Source organism: Bombina bombina, chromosome 4 (genome assembly GCF_027579735.1).
Source record: "Bombina bombina isolate aBomBom1 chromosome 4, aBomBom1.pri, whole genome shotgun sequence".
NCBI classification, from domain to species: Eukaryota; Metazoa; Chordata; class Amphibia; order Anura; family Bombinatoridae; genus Bombina; species Bombina bombina.
Genome location: NC_069502.1, coordinates 513,948,472 through 513,968,049, shown reverse-complemented (window position 1 = coordinate 513,968,049; position 19,578 = coordinate 513,948,472). Strand labels below are relative to the sequence as shown.

At 40.4% G+C, this 19,578-nt stretch overlaps 1 protein-coding gene across 2 annotated transcripts in view; it reads right to left on the bottom strand.

The window, feature by feature from the left end:
• The window catches only part of SMAP1 (small ArfGAP 1), a 1,140,917-nt gene that overhangs the window by 109,867 nt on the left and 1,011,472 nt on the right, over positions 1-19,578 (bottom strand). For both annotated transcript variants that reach the window (XM_053710427.1, XM_053710429.1), the window contains one exon: positions 1,669-1,840. In XM_053710427.1, coding sequence (XP_053566402.1) covers positions 1,669-1,840 — 172 coding nt within the window. The remainder of the gene's footprint in view (positions 1-1,668; positions 1,841-19,578) is intronic.

The following is a 19,578-nucleotide window of genomic DNA, read 5'->3' as shown; positions in this document are numbered from 1 at the left end:
TCTTTAAGAATGTCAGCACTTCCTTCTAACATCTGTAAGTATGATAAATAAAACATATACCCCTGGCGCTGCAGTTTTCATCTTGTCTGTATGTTTTTTTCATAAGCTGCAGCTTGAAGAGATAAGTCATAGGCAACTGCACGTGGCATGAACAACACAAGACCCTCTTCAGAAAATCCCATTTTATATCATTTTCTAACTTTGCATTTAGATATATAAGAGAAAAAAGTTACAGTGAGTAATGGGAATCCAGCTAACAAAAGGGAGACAATGGTACAAATCTTCATTTAGATGTACAAATCACAGAGTATATCATCCTTCTATTAAACCTATTCTGAATAAATGGGTGTTGCTCAGTTAGCAAAGGAGTATTGTATGGGAGCAAGACAAAGCAATGCAGCGAGGATGAAGAGTAATACATCTACACAGGTTCATGTTCCTGCATGGCTGGACTTTATAGAGTTGGGGGTTATTTGTCTACACTGATGCCTACAGCCACCCTCTTATTGTGCCACAATTCAAAGGGACAATCACTTTTAAGCTAAACTGGGGTTCATTATAATAAAAAACAACCTCTTAACAGCACAGTCGTACTGTTAAAGAGACATGAAGCCAGCATTTTCTTTCATGATTAGCAGTTACCTAGGTAGGTTGTGTGCACTTGCCTGAAGAACTATATGGCAGCAGTGTTTGCACAATATATAATGATCCAGATACATGCACACTCCTGAGCCTACCTACATGCTTTTCTGCAAAGGATACCAAAAGAACAAAGTAATTGGTTTAATAGAAGTAAATTTGAATATTAGGGTCTGATGAAGGGGAGCATTCCCCGAAACGTCACTAAATAAACTACTTGCTGTCTTCTGCTTGCTGTATCATAACCCCATTTGAGCACCCTGGCATATTAAGGACTGTTTGTGAGAGTGCACCTTACTCATTTTGTATGTATATAATTACACACACATACACTTATAGTAATGTCACAAATGTCACCGGCAGTATTGCATACTATGGGCATAATACAATAAATATTGGAGCCAGCCACCTAACTACACATTCTGTGCTACCTGCTGGGAATTTGTTTTAGTCTCTCTCATGCATGGATCTAGACTGACAGTTTAAGAAAGTGTGCATGTGTGTAATGACTGAACACAAGAGAATGTTCTTCTGAGAGAATGCAAGTGAGGGCACTCTAATACAGCACTTCAGTTATTTGAAAAAAGCAGATAACTGTATGTGTGTTGAAGCACACTAGTCCTATTTATGGACTAACAAAAACATTTTTAAACTTCTAATTTACATTGGCATTTAACAATTGGATCCAACAACAGATTGTTGAATCCTTCCTGACACGTTTCACTGCATGCTCCTCATAAAACAGGCTGATCAGAAATCCAAAAAGAGATCACTGCTACAATTCATATATGGTGAGGAACTATCCTAGCAAATGCTCTTGAATTCGAAGGAGAGTATATGGAGGGAGGTCACCAACAGATCATGGGCAGCCTTAAGTAGGACAGGATGTCACTGGACCCTATTCAGCATCTTGTATTGAGGTGTATCAATATTCTTCTTCTTCAATGGTAGGAAGAGGAGGGGTAGAGAAGCACCATGACATAATATTACTTGAAAAAATAAAAATCCAAGAAGCTTAGAAGCATTTACCTGAAGTACTTTGTTGCTGCAGACCTGCTGTGCCATAAAGAGATAAGATAGAGTCTTTAGACAATGGCTTTTTTGTGGTATCTTCAGATTTTGAATTTTGGTCAGTAAATAAATCAAGGTCTCCAGTTGTTGAAGATACAGTGGTATTAACTACAGGGTTGTTCGATGTGGCCTTAAAAGGAAATAAAAAAAAAGTTAGAGTCACAAGACTATAAAAATTAAAACATAAAAAAAAGAGTGAGCTCATCTTTATTCTATTTACATGGATGTTGTATTGACAAAATGTGAGATAATAAAACAATATAGCTTTAATTGAAACAAAAAGCAACCCACCCCAACCAAAACATACAAAGTCAAGCAAAGTTAAATATTTAGAAGTTCCTTCTTTTCCTATCTAGAACTAATAATGCACCTTAAAGGATTACTTTCTGTTATAATTTTTAAGCTAAACAACTAACATATTAAAGTTAATAAACATTAATTAAAACCTACTGACCTATATTTTCTCCAAAATGAAGTTTCATAACGTTCTAAAAGTTATATATGTTATTCACCGATGATGTCACGTTATCCTGCCCACTATTTTCAGCACTGCGTGTTCAAAATACTTAAACCAATAACTTTGTGTTTAAAGCGCCATTTTGAAACCTAGGTGATCTAAACGGATTGGTACAGAGCAAAGGATACCCACGGAGTGGGTTTAGAAAACAATTAAATTTGCAGACAAGATTTCTGACATACGGTAGAGATATGTTAATGAAATGCTATTGATAAAAAGCGTATTTGGGCTATTTAGTTAGTAACAGGCATAGAAAATATTTACTTACAGTGGCCCTTTAATAATGTCCAAGGGGATGAATTAAGCCTGGGTTTTCTATTAATTCTTTTGCTTTCACATTTATCTGTTATCATGGATTACAACTAATTGTGACATTGACATTTCTGTTTCACTAGCACAAATAATCAACATTTGCATTCACACATAGGTGCTTTATTTTCACAGATTAATTGATTAAGATACTCTTGTTCTTTATTGGCTATTAGTTATTAAAAAGAAAATTCCCATTTTGCAAAAATCTAAATGTTTTTTATCCCTATCAACCTGCATTTAATGTATCTACTAATTATTTTTTGAGACATCATTTGGAACATTTGGACCAAGGATAATACCCTAATTAATTTATACCATAGAGGGCCAGAGGGCAAACATCTGGAATAGCATTTCACCAATATATACAACAGCAAACTGTTGTATATTTCAGGTGATCCTGCAGAGGAAATAAGAAGGCATCTAATTTTTATCAAGAAGATAGTTAATAAGCTTTACAGCATCTATTACTATACTCTAATTATGTACTTTATACATCTACCGCCCATGCTATCAGGCAGATTAAAAACTAAATCTGCCACTGTAGTGCAGGCATAAAAAATTCAACAAATCAATGCAACTTCCACGTGTATTATAGCAAGTATGCACTCTAGTAGGCTCTTGCACTGATTCCATTCCGACTCATGACTGTGCTGCCCATCTAATCCTGCTTCAGTACCGCCAGCAATGGATACTTTGCTTTCTCACATTTGTTTAGATTCCTCGTTGGCATAAGGCAAAATTCAGTTTATTTTGCATTGCAGCTATCAATCAGACCCACAACTTATAAAAGTAATTATTGTTGGAAATATAACCAATCACTTTAAATTAAGTAGAATGATTTGCACAAATAAGACTCAAAACATGACAAAATTAAAAAACAGAAAAATGTATCTGTATATTCTAAAAAAAAATGTAAATGTATATAACGTGTGTATAAATACTAATGATATTAGAGATCAAAGAGGTGGTATGCTGTGATCCTCAAGGTTGGTTAAATATCATCACTCAATAGGTTTCAGTGCAGTTGTCCACCAAAGAGCTAGAGAACATTTCACCTGAGTTTTGACACAAAGTTGTGAGAAGGACACACTTTGGTTTGTTTTTTAATAGCTGTAACACATAACCACTTAATAAAGCGTATATTGTGTCATACAACAGGTCACACACCTGTGGAGGAGCTGCAGATGACCATCAGGTACACATAATACTGCTGACCTATGCTGCATTTTGAATAGAAAGTGGTTGTGTTTTACATGGTGATCGCATATCTGGCCACATGCATGTTATTGACAAGAGCTGTATAATTCCTCCCCTTGTACTACAAATTTTTGTTTTCAATAAAATAAAAAAAACACCCAAACTTCTTCAGTTCAATCTAGGTGAATGCTCATCTGCTTTCACCACACTCACATCCTTTTTTCCCTATAGTCTTTCCTTTTTTAGATCTGCAACCCTACTTAACAGCTCCTTTAACGTCTTATTTTCAGATATTGGTTTGTTATTACAGCTGCTATATTTTGGAGCAAACAAAACACTCATACTTTCTTTTTATTCTCTTTTCATTCCATACATAGCAAATGAACAATGTTAATAACCTACCTAATGTATTTACTGTAATGACTGGATAGCTGTCCATATACCTAGAAGACAAGATACACCCCGCACTCACAATTCCTTAAAATGAAATGAAGGGTAATCCTCAATCAAATCCAGGAGTTTCATGACTGATTTAGGTAGCAGACCACAGAAACTACAATCATCAGTCTACTAGGTGACTCATGGGGTGTTCTAGGCTTATATGCACTAAAAGCGCCACTTTTTTGCTTCTTTTTCGCATAAGAAGTCGCATACTCAGGTGTCTATCAAGCAATCCCAGTGGCAACAGTAATTGACTTAAACAGTCATAAGTAAACAGAACAAAATTGGAGGAGGTACCCCCACCCTTTACCCCCCCCCCCCATTACAAACACATTCAGGGACAGGAAATCCCTTGTTTGAAAGCAGAAATCTTGATAATTCAAATATATGGCTCTGTGTCTTTCCAGTTGCCAATGACTGTCATAACATTGACAGACATCTCTGAAAATTGGTCCTCTTTTGGGAGTGCTGGAAATGTAACACTATCTCCATATGTATGTATCAAAAAACCTATAATTTGAAAGAGCCATATAGCACTATTCAAACACAGGGTTTCCTATTCTTAGAGCCGTCAAGGGATTGTCACAGTACCAAAGATCACCTGTCAAGCTAGCCTAATGTTGTTTTATTGATGTCAAGGCTCAATATCCTTGTGTTTAGCTAATAAATATGCAGGTATCCAAATAAACGGGAGAAGTGAGCGATTGTAAAAATAGATTAGAGTTTGTGAAATTTGATATAGTTTTATTTTTGATGCAAGCATTTTTTTGCTAAAGGTTTATTCTTATTTTACTTTTTTTTTTTATTAACTAACTGAAGGAAAAGGTAGGAACATGCATTCATAATGAAAATGTATTAAGCCACCCTTCAGGAAAATTAGAATTTTTGTAGTTTTAAAATGTAATATTTTTTTATGACTACACATTTTAGCAAAGTGTCAAAAATACAAATAAATATTAAGTACTTTCTTTCTAGGTTTCAAATCAAAAAACACAATTTATGCTTACCTGATAAATTTATTTCTCTTGTGGTGTATCCAGTCCACGGATCATCCATTAATTGTGGGATATTCTCATTCCCAACAGGAAGTTGCAAGAGGACACCCACAGCAGAGCTGTAATATAGCTCCTCCCCTAACTGTCATAGCCAGTCATTCGACCGAAAACAAGCCGAGAAAGGAGGAACCATAGGGTGCAGTGGTTACTGTAGTTTAAATTTAAAAATTACCTGCCTTAAAATGACAGGGCGGGCCGTGGACTGGATACACCACAAGAGAAATAAATTTATCAGGTAAGCATAAATTGTGTTTTCTCTTGTAAGGTGTATCCAGTCCACGGATCATCCATTACTTGTGGGATACCAATACCAAAGCTAAAGTACACGGATGAAGGGAGGGACAAGGCAGGAACTTAAATGGAAAGAACCACTGCCCGTAAAACCTTTCTCCCAAATATAGCCTCCGAAGAAGCAAAAGTATCAAATTTGTAAAATTTTGAAAAAATATGAAGCGAAGACCAAGTCGTCGCCTTGCAAATCTTAACAAAAGAAGCCTCATTTTTAAAGGCCCAAGTGGAAGCCACAACTCTAGTGGAATGAGCTGTAATCCTTTCAGGAGGTTGCTGTCCAGCAGTCTCATAGGCTAAGTGGATTAAGCTTCTTAGTCAAAAAGAAAAAGAGGTTGCAGAAGCCTTTTGACCTCTCCTCTGTCCAGAGTAGACAACAAACAAAGCAGATGTTTGATGAAAATCTTTAGTAGCTTGTAAGTAAAACTTTAAAGCAGGGACCACGTCCAAATTGTGTAACACAAGGATGGAACAACAATCTCTTGATTGATATTCTTGTTAGATACCACCTTAGGTAAGAACCCAGGTTTGGTACGCAGGACTACCTTATCCGTATGAAAAATCAGATAAGGAGAATCACATTGTAAGGCAGATAGCTCAGAGACTCTACGAGCCGAGGAAATAGCTACAAAAAAAAGAACTTTCCAAGATAAAAGCTTGATATCTATGGAATGAAGAGGTTCAAACGGAACTCCTTGAAGAACCTTAAGAACCAAGTTTAAGCTCCATGGTGGAGCAACAGGTTTAAACACAGGCTTGATTCTAACTAAAGCCTGACAAAATGCCTGAACGTCTGGAACATCTGCCAGACGCTTAACTAGCTGACAATCCTTTTTCCAAACCTTCTTGGAGAAAAGATAATATCCTAGCAATCCTGACCTTACTCCATGAGTAACCCTTGGATTCACACCAATAAAGATATCTACGCCATACCTTATGGTAAATTTTCCTGGTGACAGGCTGTGCCTGTCTTAAGGTATCAATAACTGACTCGGAGAAGCCACGCTTTGATAAAATCAAGCGTTCAATCTCCAGGCAGTCAGCCTCAGAGAAATTAGATTTGGATGGTTGAAAGGACCCTGAAGTAGAAGGTCCTGTTTTAGAGGCAGAGACCATGGTGGAAAGGATGACATGTCCACTAGATCTGCATACCAGGTCCTGCGTGGCCACGCAGGTGCTATCAGAATCACCGATGCTCTCTCCTGCTTGATCTTGGCAATCAGTCGAGGGAGCAGAGGAAACGGTGGAAACACATAAGCCAGGTTGAAAGACCAGGGCGCTGCTAGAGCATCTATCAGCGTCGCCTTGGGATCCCTGGACCTGGATCCGTAACACGGAAGCTTGGCGTTCTGGCGAGACACCATGAGATCCAGTTCTGGTTTGCCCCAACGATGAATCAGTTGTGCAAATGCCTCCGGATGGAGTTCCCACTCTCCCGGATGAAAAGTCTGACGACTTAGAAAATCCGCCTCCCAGTGCTCTACACCTGGGATATGGATAGCTGATAGGTGGCAAGAGTGAATCTCTGCCCAGCTAATTATTTTTTAAACTTCTAACATCTCTAGGGAACTTCTCGTTCCCCCTTGATGGTTGATGTAAGCTACAGTCGTGATGTTGTCCGACTGAAATCTGATGTACCGCAGAGTTGCAAACTGAGGCCAAGCTGAAGAGCCTTGAATATCGCTCTTAGTTCCAGAATATTTAATGGAAGGAGATACTCCTCCTGAGTCCACAATCCCTGAGCCTTCAGGGAGTTCCAGACTGCACCCCAACCTAGAAGGCTGGCATCTGTCATAACAATTGTCCAATCTGGCCTGCGAAAGGTCATACCTTTGGACAGATGGACCTGAGATAGCCACCAGAGAAGAGAATCCCTGGTCTCTTGGTCCAGATTCAGTTGAGGGGACAAATCTGTGTAATCCCCGCTCCACTGACTGAGCATGCATAGTTGCAGCGGTCTGAGATGTAAGTGTGCAAATGGCACAATGTCCATTGCCGCTACCATTAAGCCAATTACTTCCATACACTGAACCACCGAAGGGCGTGGAATGGAATGAAGAACCCGGCAGGAATTTAGAAGCTTTGATAACCTTGACTCCTTCAGGTGAATTTTCATTTCTACAGAATCTATCAGAGTCCCTAGAAAGGAAACTCTTGTGAGTGGGGATAGAGAACTCTTTTCCTCGTTCACTTTCCACCCATGCGACCACAGAAATGCCAGTACTACGTCCGTATAAGACTTGGCAATTTGGAAGTTTGACGCCTGTATCAGGATGTCGTCTAAATAAGGGGCTACTGCTATGCCCCGTGGCCTTAGGACCGCCATAAGTGACCCTAGAACCTTTGTAAAGATTCTTGGGGCTGTAGCTAATCCCAAGGGAAGAGCTACAACTGGTAATGCCTGTCTTAAAAAGCAAACCTGAGAAACTGATGATGATCTTTGTGTATCGGAATGTGAAGATAAGCATCCTTTAGATCCACTGTAGTCATATATTGACCCTCCTGGATCAGTGGTAGGATGGTATGAATAGTTTCCATCTTGAACGACGGAACTTTGAGGAATTTGTTTAAGATCTTTAGATCCAAAATTGGTCTGAAGGTTCCCTCTTTTTTGGGAACCACAAACAGATTTGAGTAAAAAGCCTGTCCCTGTTCCTCCTTTGGAACTGGATGGATCACTCCCATAACTAGGAGGACTCGTACACAGTGTAAGAATGCCTCTCTCTTTATCTGGTGTGCAGATAATTGTCAAAGGTGAAATCTCCCTTTTGGGGGGGAAGCTTTGAAGTCCAGAAGATATCCCTGGGATATAATTTCCAACGCCCAGGGATCCTGAACATCTCTTGCCCATCACGCCTGGGCAAAGAGTGAAAGTCTGCCCCCTACTAGATCCGTTCCCGGAAAGGGGGCCGTTCCTTCATGCTGTCTTAGAGGCAGCAGCAGGCTTTTTTACCTGCTTACCTTTTTTCCATGTCAGGTTTGGTCTCCAGACCGTCTTGGATTGAGCAAAAGTTCCCTCTTGTTTATTATTAGAGGAAGTTGATGCCGCACCTGCCTTGAAGTTTTGAAAGGCACGAAAATTAGACTGTTTGGCCCTAGATTTGGACGTGTCCTGAGGAAGGGCATGACCTTTTCCTCCAGTGATATCAGCAATAATCTCATTCAACCAGGCCCGAATAGGGTCTGCCCCTTGAAGGGAATGTTAAGTAGCTTAGATTTTGAAGTCACATCAGCTGACCATGATCTAAGCCATAGCGCTCTGCGCGCCTGTATAGCAAAACCAGAATTCTTAGCAGTTAGTTTAGTCAAATGAACAATGGCATCAGAATAAAAGAATTGGCTAGCTTAAGTGCTCTAAGTTTGCCAAGTATGTCATCCAATGGAGTCACTACCTGTAAAGCCTCTTCCAGAGACTCAAACCAGTACGCCGCAGCAGCAGTGACAGGGGCAATGCATGCAAGGGGCTGTAGGATAAAACCTTGTTGAATAAATATTTTCTTAAGGTAAACTCCAATTTTTTATCAATTGGATCTAAAAAAAAAAAAAAAAAAAGCACAACTTTCCTCGACAGGGATAGCAGTACGCTTTACTAGAGTAGAAACTGCTCCCTCCACCTTAGGGACTGTCTGCCATAAGTCCCATGTGGTGGCGTCTATTGGAAACATTTTTCTAAATCTAGGAGGGGAAGAGAACGGCACACCTGGTCTATCCCATTCCTTATTAATAATTTCTGTAAACCTTTTAGGTATTTGGAAAAACATCAGTACACACCGGCACTGCAAAGTATTTATCCAGTCTACACAATTTCTCTGGCACTGCAATGGTATCACAGTCATTCAGGGTAGCTAAAACCTCCCTAAGCAACACGCGGAGGTGTTCAAGCTTAAATTTAAATGTAGAAATATTAGAATCGGGTATCTTTCCTGAGTCATTAACATCACCCACTGACTGAAGCTCTCTTTCCTCAGCTTCTGCATATTGTGAGGCAGTATCAGACATGGTTCTTAAAGCGTCAGTATGCTCTGCATTTTGTCTCACCCCAGAGCTATCTCGCTTACCTCTAAGTTCAGGTAGTCTGGCTAATACCGCTGACAGTGTATTATCCATGACTGCCGTCATGTCTTGTAAAGTAAACGCTATGGGCGCCCTAGATGTACTTGGCGCCATTTGAGCGTGAGTCCCTTAAGCGGGAGTCAAAGGGTCTGACACGTGGGGAAAGTTAGTCGGCATAACTTCCCCCTCGTCAGATTCCTCTGGTGATACATTTTTTAAAGACAGAAAATGGTCTTTATTGCATAAAATGAAATCAGTACATTTGGTACACATTCTAAGAGGGGGTTCCACCATGGCTTTTAAACATAATAAACAAGGAGTTTCTTCTATGTCAGACATGTTTATACAGAATAGCAATGAGACTAGCAAGCTTGGAAAACACTTTAAATCAAGTTAACAAGCAAATATAAAAAACGGTACTGTGCCTTTAAGAGAAACAAATTTTGTCAGAATTTGAAAAACAGTGAAAAAATGCAGTAAATCAAACAAAATTTTTACAGTGTGTATAATAGGCTAACCGAGCATTGCACCCACTTGTTTAAATGGATGATTAACCCCTTAGTTCCAAAAACGGATAAAAAAAACGAAATAGACGTTTTTTAACAGTCACAACCAACTGCCACAGCAAGCTGTGGCCCTACCTTCCCCAATAAACGACTTTGGAAAGCCTTTGGGCCCTTTAGAGATGTCCTATAGCATTCAGAGGGCATTTGAGGGAAGCTGGCTGTCACAGTTTGTAATTTTAACTGCACCAACTGTAACTTTTATACTACAACAGTGGGAATTGTTTCTAGTCAAAATTTAAGCCAGCCATGTGGAAAAAACTAGGCCCCAATAAAGTTTTATCACCAAAGCATATATAAAAACGATTAAACATGCCAGTAAACGTTTTATATTGTAAATATCATAAGGGTATTACCCCTGGGAGTAAGCATGATACCAGTCGTTATTAAATCACTGTATTCAGGCTTAACTTACATTAATCCGGTATCAGCAGCATTTTCTAGTGTTTTCCATCTCTAGAAAAAATTATAACTGCACATACCTGATAGCAGAATAAACTGCACACCATTCTCTCGCTGAAGTTACCTCATCTGTGTAATCCCCTCAGACATATGTGAGAATAGCAATGAATCTTAGTTACAAACTGCTAAGATCATAGAAACCTCAGGCAGATTCTTCTTCTATTTACTGCCTGAGATAAAATAGCACAACTCCGGTACTATTTAAAAATAACAAACTTTTGATTGAAGAAAATAAACTAGCTATATTTAACCACTCTCTCCTACAACGTCCTTGCTTGTTGAGAGTTGCAAGAGAATGACTGGCTATGACAGTTAGGGGAGGAGCTATATTACAGCTCTGCTGTGGGTGTCCTCTTGCAACTTCCTGTTGGGAATGAGAATATCCCACAAGTAATGGATGATCCGTGGACTGGATACACCTTACAAGAGAAACATATGATACAAAAGTTTGGTATTTTGGGAAGGTTAACTGATGTGAAATAGGTATTTAAAGCATATAGGAAGTAATTACCCCAATGCGGTTGTTTACCATGAACTCTATAGAACACAGAACTTTTTTATATAGATATATAGTTGTTAGATAAATGCTAGATAAATTAACTGTAAGTGAAGTCAGAAATAGACTCCTTTGCGCTTACTTGGAGGGACATAGCCACCAACATCTCATAAATAATGGAACAACAAAAAATCCGGACTGAAGGAGCAGAGATTCCTTTAGAGTCAAGAACAGCATAGGTTGGATAGCATGCATTAAAATGATCCATACAAAAAATTGCGAAGTTGAGCTGGAGGTGATCTACAGCTAAAAGTCAGAACAACACACAAACAGAGAATATATGAAAATCTGTGGATTCACAAGGATAGATTATAAAAATGGGGACAGTTTCAGAATGTTCCATATAATAAACAGACAATTACAATAAATACAGATAACACCAAAATGTATCTGTATAACACAAATAAGAGCAATAGTGGAGACATGCAAGGAATATTAACATCAGAACAAATGTAGTAAGGACTGAGAAAAACACAAGTGAACAAACATAAGAACCTCTTAAAGAAAAGAGAAAAAAATTATAAATTATAAATACCCTAGACTCATATAGGAGTGTAAATAAAACTTACCCCTTTCACACAGCAAATTAAATAACACAGAGGATATGTAAGTAAATGACAAAGATGACCACTGTAATATGCGAGAGTTAGTAAGGTGGGAAGAAGTTAACCCTTGCGCTAACCATGCTAATAAAAACCAAGTAATTGTGTGGAGCACACTATGCAAAGACTATAGCGTGGCTCATATCTTGGGAAAAAATAAAACTTACAGAATGGAGCTGTAGCGCACCAAACAATAAAAAGCATGTGCTCAGAAATAATATAAATAATAAGAAGCCTGAGCTGAAGTGTGTAAAGTACTGGGTGCTCTCTAAAGCAAAGAGTCATAGTGAACATAAATTTGGGAGCGGGCTATTAAATAGTTCTGAGAAAAAAATGATGGCACCGGAACTGAAGCGCACAAAGTACTGAGACACCACTCTCAATAGTGCTGAAACCAGAACACACAGGGGCCTGGAAGCACACTACTCAAAGGAACTGAGTAAAAATAATGGCACCAAAAGCCAGAGTGTGTAAGCCTAAACATGGAAAGCGCAAGCAGAAAAAAAAGTCTGCTAACTGTTTCCCCCAACTGAAGTTACTTCATCTCAACAGTCCTATGTGGAAACAGCAATCGATTTTAGTTACTGTCTGCTAAAATCATCTTCCTCTCACAAACAGAAATCTTCATCTTTTTCTGTTCCAGAGTAAATAGTACATACCAGCACTATTTTAAAATAACAAACTCTTGATAGTAGAATAAAAAAAACTACAATTAAACACCACATACTCTTAACCATCTCCGTGGAGATGTTGCCTGTGCAACGGCAAAGAGAATGACTGAGGTGGGCGGAGCCTAGGAGGGACTATATGGCCAGCTTTGCTGGGACTCTTTGCCATTTCCTGTTGGGGAAGAGATATTCCCACAAGTAAGGATGACGCCGTGGACCGGACACACCAATGTTGGAGAAAATTAAAGTGCCAACAAAAAAAAGTAAATATTTCTGTGCAAAAAAATATACTAAGAGGATCCTGTTGCGTTGCCCACAATAAAATGTCTCCTTACATAAAAAATTAGACTAAACTGAAATAAAGTCTAGTTTGTAAGTGGTGGTTTCTGTATATGTTAGTGTCCCCTGGCTATGATGTATCTTATGAATGGTGTACCCACTAATGGCTTGTGGTCTATGTGAGTACATGAATATCCTCACCTTGAGATGCAACCACTCTTCTGTGCTTACCCATAGCTGCTGAAATAGACTGCTTCTAGTAGAGAGCCCATCCAGTGCTTTGTACGTCATAGAAGAGGATCTATGTATGAAGTATATCGATAACCCAACAGGAGGAGGCTACGAGACCGGTCCCAGTGACACCTGTGGCAGGCTTGACACTAACTCCTCACTGGGAGTAATTGTGTCACTACTCCATATTCCAATCTCCCCTTTGTCTCTCAGTAGCAGCCTCAAATCCCCAGAATGCTGTGTTTAAAACAGTACTTGGAAGCAAAAAAACATAATTTATTTAAGAAATTACCTGATAAATTCATTTCTTTCATATTAGCAAGAGTCCATGAGCTAGTGACGTATGGGATATACATTCCTACCAGGAGGGGCAAAGTTTCCCAAACCTCAAAATGCCTATAAATACACCCCTCACCACACCCACAAATCAGTTTAACGAATAGCCAAGAAGTGGGGTGATAAGAAAAAAAGTGCGAAAGCATAAAAATAAGGAATTGGAATAATTGTGCTTTATACAAAAAAATCATAACCACCACAAAAAAAGGGTGGGCCTCATGGACTCTTGCTAATATGAAAGAAATGAATTTATCAGGTAAGTTCTTACATAAATTATGTTTTCTTTCATGTAATTAGCAAGAGTCCATGAGCTAGTGACGTATGGGATAATAAATACCCAAGATGTGGAACTTCCACGCAAGAGTCACTAGAGAGGGAGGGATAAAATAAAGACAGCCAATTCCGCTGAAAAAATAATCCACACCCCAAAATAAAGTTTTAATCTTATAATGAAAAAAACAGAAATTCTAAGCAGAAGAATCAAACTGAAACAGCTGCCTGAAGTACTTTTCTACCAAAAACTGCTTCAGAAGAAGAAAACACATCAAAATGGTAGAATTTAGTAAAAGTATGCAAAGACGACCAAGTTGCTGCTTTGCAAATCTGATCAACCGCAGCTTCATTCCTAAACGCCCAGGAAGTAGAAACTGACCTAGTAGAATGAGCTGTAATCCTTTGAGGCGGAGTTTTACCCGACTCAACATAAGCATGATGAATCAAAGATTTTAACCAAGACGCCAAAGAAATGGCAGAGGCCTTCTGACCTTTCCTGGAACCAGAAAAGATAACCAATAGACTAGAAATCTTTCGGAAATCTTAAGTAGTTTCAACATAATATTTCAAAGCTCTAACTACATCCAAAGAATGTAACGATCTTTCCTTAGAATTCTTAGGATTAGGACACAATGAAGGAACCACAATTTCTCTACTAATGTTGTTAGAATTCACAACTTTAGGTAAAAATTTAAATAAAGTCCGCAACACTGCCTTATCCTGATGAAAAACAGAATTTATGCTTACCTGATAAATTACTTTCTCCAACGGTGTGTCCGGTCCACGGCGTCATCATTACTTGTGGGAAATATCTCTTCCCCAACAGGAAATGGCAAAGAGTCCCAGCAAAGCTGGCCATATAGTCCCTCCTAGGCTCTGCCCACCCCAGTCATTCGACCGACGGACAGGAGGAAAAAAATAGGAGAAACCATATGGTACCGTGGTGACTGTAGTTAGAGAAAATAATTCATCAGACCTGATTAAAAAACCAGGGCGGGCCGTGGACCGGACACACCGTTGGAGAAAGTAATTTATCAGGTAAGCATAAATTCTGTTTTCTCCAACATTGGTGTGTCCGGTCCACGGCGTCATCCTTACTTGTGGGAACCAATACCAAAGCTTTAGGACACGGATGAAGGGAGGGAGCAAATCAGGTTACCTAAACGGAAGGCACCACTGCTTGCAAAACCTTTCTCCCAAAAATAGCCTCTGAAGAAGCAAAAGTATCAAATTTGTAAAATTTGGCAAAAGTGTGCAGTGAAGACCAAGTCGCTGCCTTACATATCTGATCAACAGAAGCCTCGTTCTTGAAGGCCCATGTGGAAGCCACAGCCCTAGTGGAGTGAGCTGTGATTCTTTCAGGAGGCTGTCGTCCGGCAGTCTCGTAAGCCAATCGGATGATGCTTTTAAGCCAAAAGGAAAGAGAGGTAGAAGTCGCTTTTTGACCTCTCCTTTTACCAGAATAGACGACAAACAGAGAAGATGTTTGTCTGAAATCTTTTGTAGCTTCTAAATAGAATTTTAAAGCACGGACTACGTCCAAATTGTGTAACAAACGTTCCTTCTTTGAAACTGGGTTCGGACACAAAGAAGGTACAACTATCTCCTGGTTAATATTTTTGTTAGAAACAACCTTTGGAAGAAAACCAGGCTTAGTACGCAAAACCACCTTATCTGCATGGAACACCAGATAGGGCGGAGAACACTGCAGAGCAGATAACTCTGAAACTCTTCTAGCAGAAGAAATAGCAACCAAAAACAAAACTTTCCAAGATAACAACTTAAAATCTATGGAATGTAAAGGTTCAAACGGAACCCCTTGAAGAACTGAAAGAACTAGATTTAAACTCCAGGGAGGAGTCAAAGGTCTGTAAACAGGCTTGATTCTAACCAGAGCCTGAACAAATGCTTGAACATCTGGCACAGCTGCCAGTCGTTTGTGTAGTAAGACAGATAAAGCAGAAATCTGTCCCTTTAGAGAACTCGCAGATAATCCTTTATCCAAACCTTCTTGTAAAAAGGAAAGAATCTTAGGAATTTTTATCTTATTCCATGGGAATCCCTTGGATTCACACCAGCAGATATATCTTTTCCATATTTTATGGTAAATCTTTCTAGTTACCGGTTTTCTGTCTTGAACCAGAGTATCTATCACAGAATCTGAAAACCCACGCTTTGATAGAATCAAGCGTTCAATCTCCAAGCCGTCAGCCGGAGGGAGACCAGATTTGGATGTTCGAATGGACCCTGAACAAGAAGGTCCTGTCTCAAAGGTAGCTTCCATGGTGGAACCGATGACATATTCACCAGGTCTGCATACCAAGTCCTGCGTGGCCACGCAGGAGCTATCAAGATCACCAAGGCCCTCTCCTGTTTGATCCTGGCTACCAGCCTGGGAATGAGAGGAAACGGTGGAAACACATAAGTTAGGTTGAAGGTCCAAGGCGCTACTAGTGCATCCACTAGAGTCGCCTTGGGATCCCTGGATCTGGACCCGTAGCAAGGAACCTTGAAGTTCTGACGAGACGCCATCAGATCCATGTCTGGAATGCCCCATAATTGAGTCAACTGGGCAAAGATCTCCGGGTGGAGTTCCCACTCCCCCGGATGTAATGTCTGACGACTCAGATAATCCGCTTCCCAGTTTTCCACACCTGGGATGTGGATCGCAGATAGGTGGCAGGAGTGATCCTCCGCCCATTGTATTATTTTGGTCACTTCTTTCATGGCCAGGGAATTGCTTGTTCCCCCCTGATGATTGATATACGCAACAGTCGTCATGTTGTCTGATTGGAATCTTATGAATCTGGCCTTTGCAAGCTGAGGCCAGGCCCTGAGAGCATTGAATATCGCTCTTAATTCCAGAATGTTTATCGGGAGAAGAGACTCTTCCCGAGACCATATTCCCTGAGCTTTCAGGGATTCCCAGACCGCGCCCCAGCCCACTAGACTGGCGTCGGTCGTGACGATGACCCACTCTGGTCTGCGGAAGCTCATTCCCTGGGATAGGTGGTCCCGGGTTAGCCACCAACGGAGTGAATCTTTGGTCTTCTGATCTACTTGAATTACTGGAGACAAGTCTGTATAGTCCCCATTCCACTGTTTCAGCATGCACAGTTGTAATGGTCTTAGATGAATTCGCGCAAAAGGAACTATGTCCATTGCTGCAACCATCAACCCTACTACTTCCATGCACTGAGCTATGGAAGGACGTGGAACAGAATGGAGAACTTGACAAGCGCTTAGAAGCTTTGACTTTCTGACATCTGTCAGGAAAATCCTCATTTCTAAGGAATCTATTATTGTTCCCAAGAAGGGAACTCTTGTTGACGGAGACAGAGAACTCTTTTCTATGTTCACCTTCCATCCGTGAGATCTGAGAAAGGCCAGAATGATGTCTGTATGAGCCTTTGCTTTTGAAAGAGACGACGCTTGTATTAGAATGTCGTCCAAGTATGGTACTACTGCAATGCCCCTCGGTCTTAGGACCGCTAGAAGGGACCCGAGTACCTTTGTGAAAATCCTTGGAGCAGTGGCTAATCCGAATGGGAGGGCCACAAACTGGTAATGTTTATCCAGAAAGGCGAACCTTAGGAACTGATGATGTTCTTTGTGGATAGGAATATGTAGGTACGCATCCTTTAGATCCACGGTAGTCATAAATTGACCTTCCTGGATAGTGGGTAGAATCGTTCGAATGGTTTCCATTTTGAACGATGGTACCCTGAGAAATTTGTTTAGGATCTTTAAATCCAGAATTGGTCTGAAGGTTCCCTCTTTTTTGGGAACTACGAACAGATTTGAGTAAAATCCCATTCCTTGTTCCGTTATTGGAACTGGGTGTATCACTCCCATCTTTAACAGGTCTTCTACACAATGTAAGAACGCCTGTCTCTTTATTTGGTTTGAGGATAAGTGAGACATGTGGAACCTTCCCCTTGGGGGTAGTTCCTTGAATTCCAGAAGATAACCCTGAGAAACTATTTCTAGCACCCAGAGATCCTGAACATCTCTTGCCCAAGCCTGGGCAAAGAGAGAGAGTCTGCCCCCCACTAGATCCGGTCCCGGATCGGGGGCTACTCCTTCATGCTGTTTTGTTAGCGGTAGCAGGCTTCTTGGTCTGCTTACCCTTGTTCCAGCCTTGCATCGGTTTCCAGGCTGGCTTGGGCTGTGAAGCATTACCCTCTTGCGTAGAGGATGCAGAATTAGAGGCCTGTCCTTTCCTGAAATTACGAAAGGAACGAAAATTAGACTTATTCTTGGCCTTGAAAGGCCTATCTTGTGGGAGGGCGTGGCCCTTTCCCCCAGTGATGTCTGAGATAATCTCTTTCAATTCTGGTCCAAAGAGAGTTTTACCCTTGAAGGGGATGTTAAGCAATTTTGTCTTGGATGATACATCCGCTGACCAAGACTTTAGCCAAAGCGCTCTGCGCGCCACAATTGCAAACCCTGAATTTTTCGCCGCTAATCTAGCTAATTGCAAAGCGACATCCAAAACAAAAGAGTTAGCCAACTTAAGTGCATGAACTCTGTCCATAACCTCCTCATATGGAGTCTCTCTACTAAGCGACTTTTCTAGTTCCTCGAACCAGAACCACGCTGCTGTAGTGACAGGAACAATGCACGAAATGGGTTGTAGAAGGTAACCTTGCTGTACAAAAATCTTTTTAAGCAAACCCTCCAATCTCTTATCCATCGGATCTTTGAAAGCACTATCCTCAATAGCAATAGTAGTGCGCTTGTTTAAAGTAGAAACTGCCCCCTCGACCTTAGGGACTGTCTGCCATAAGTCCTTTCTTGGGTCGACCATAGGAAATAATTTCTTAAATATAGGAAAGGGAACAAAAGGTATGCCGGGCTTCTCCCACTCCTTATTCACTATGTCCGCAACCCGCTTGGGTATAGGAAAAGCGTCGGGGTGCACCGGAACCTCTAGGAACTTGTCCATCTTGCATAATTTTTCTGGAATGACCAAGTTGTCACAATCATCCAGAGTAGATAACACCTCCTTAAGCAGTGCGCGGAGATGTTCTAATTTAAATTTAAATGTCACAACATCAGGTTCAGCCTGTTGAGAAATTTTTTATCCCCATCTGACAAAACCTCCCTCATGGCCCCTTCAGATTGGTGTGAGGGTATGACAGAAACATTATCATCAGCGCCCTCCTGCTCTTCAGTGTTTAAAACAGAGCAATCGCGCTTTCTCTGATATGTAGGCATTTTGGATAAAATATTAGCTATAGAGTTATCCATTACAGCCATCAATTGTTGCATGGTAATAAGCATTGGCGCGCTAGAAGTACTAGGGGCCTCCTGCGTGGGCAAAACTGGCGTAGACACAGAAGGAGATGATGTAGAACTATGTCTACTCCCTTCATCTGATGAATCATCTTGGGCAACTTTACTATCTGTGGCAGTACTGTCCTTACTTTGTTTGGACGCTATGGCACAATTATCACACAATTTTGAAGGGGGAGACACATTGGCTTTCATACATAAAGAACATAGCTTATCTGAAGGCACAAACATGTTAAACAGGCTTAAACTTGTTAATAAAGCACAAAAAACGTTTTAAAACAAAACCGTTACTGTCTCTTTAAATTTTAAACAGAGCACACTTTATTACTGAATATGCGAAAAAATATGAAGGAATTGTTCAAAATTGACCAAAATTTCACCACAGTGTCTTAAAGCATTAAAAGTATTGCACGCCAATTTTCAGAGCTTTAACCCTTAAAATAACGAAACCGGAACCGGTTACAGATTTAACCCCTATACAGTCCCAGCTACAGCCTTTGCTGTGACTTTGCCAAGCCCAGAGGGGAATACAATACCAAATGACGCCTTCTAGGAACTTTTCCAACCACTTTCAGGTCCTCACACATGCATCTGCATGTCTTGCTCTCAAAAACAACTGCGCAGTAATGGCGCGAAAATGAGGCTCAGCCTACAACTGGGAAGGCCCTTCCTGACTGGAAAAGGTGTCTAACATAGTGCCTGACGTTAAAAACGTTCCCCAAGTTTATAAGTGTGAA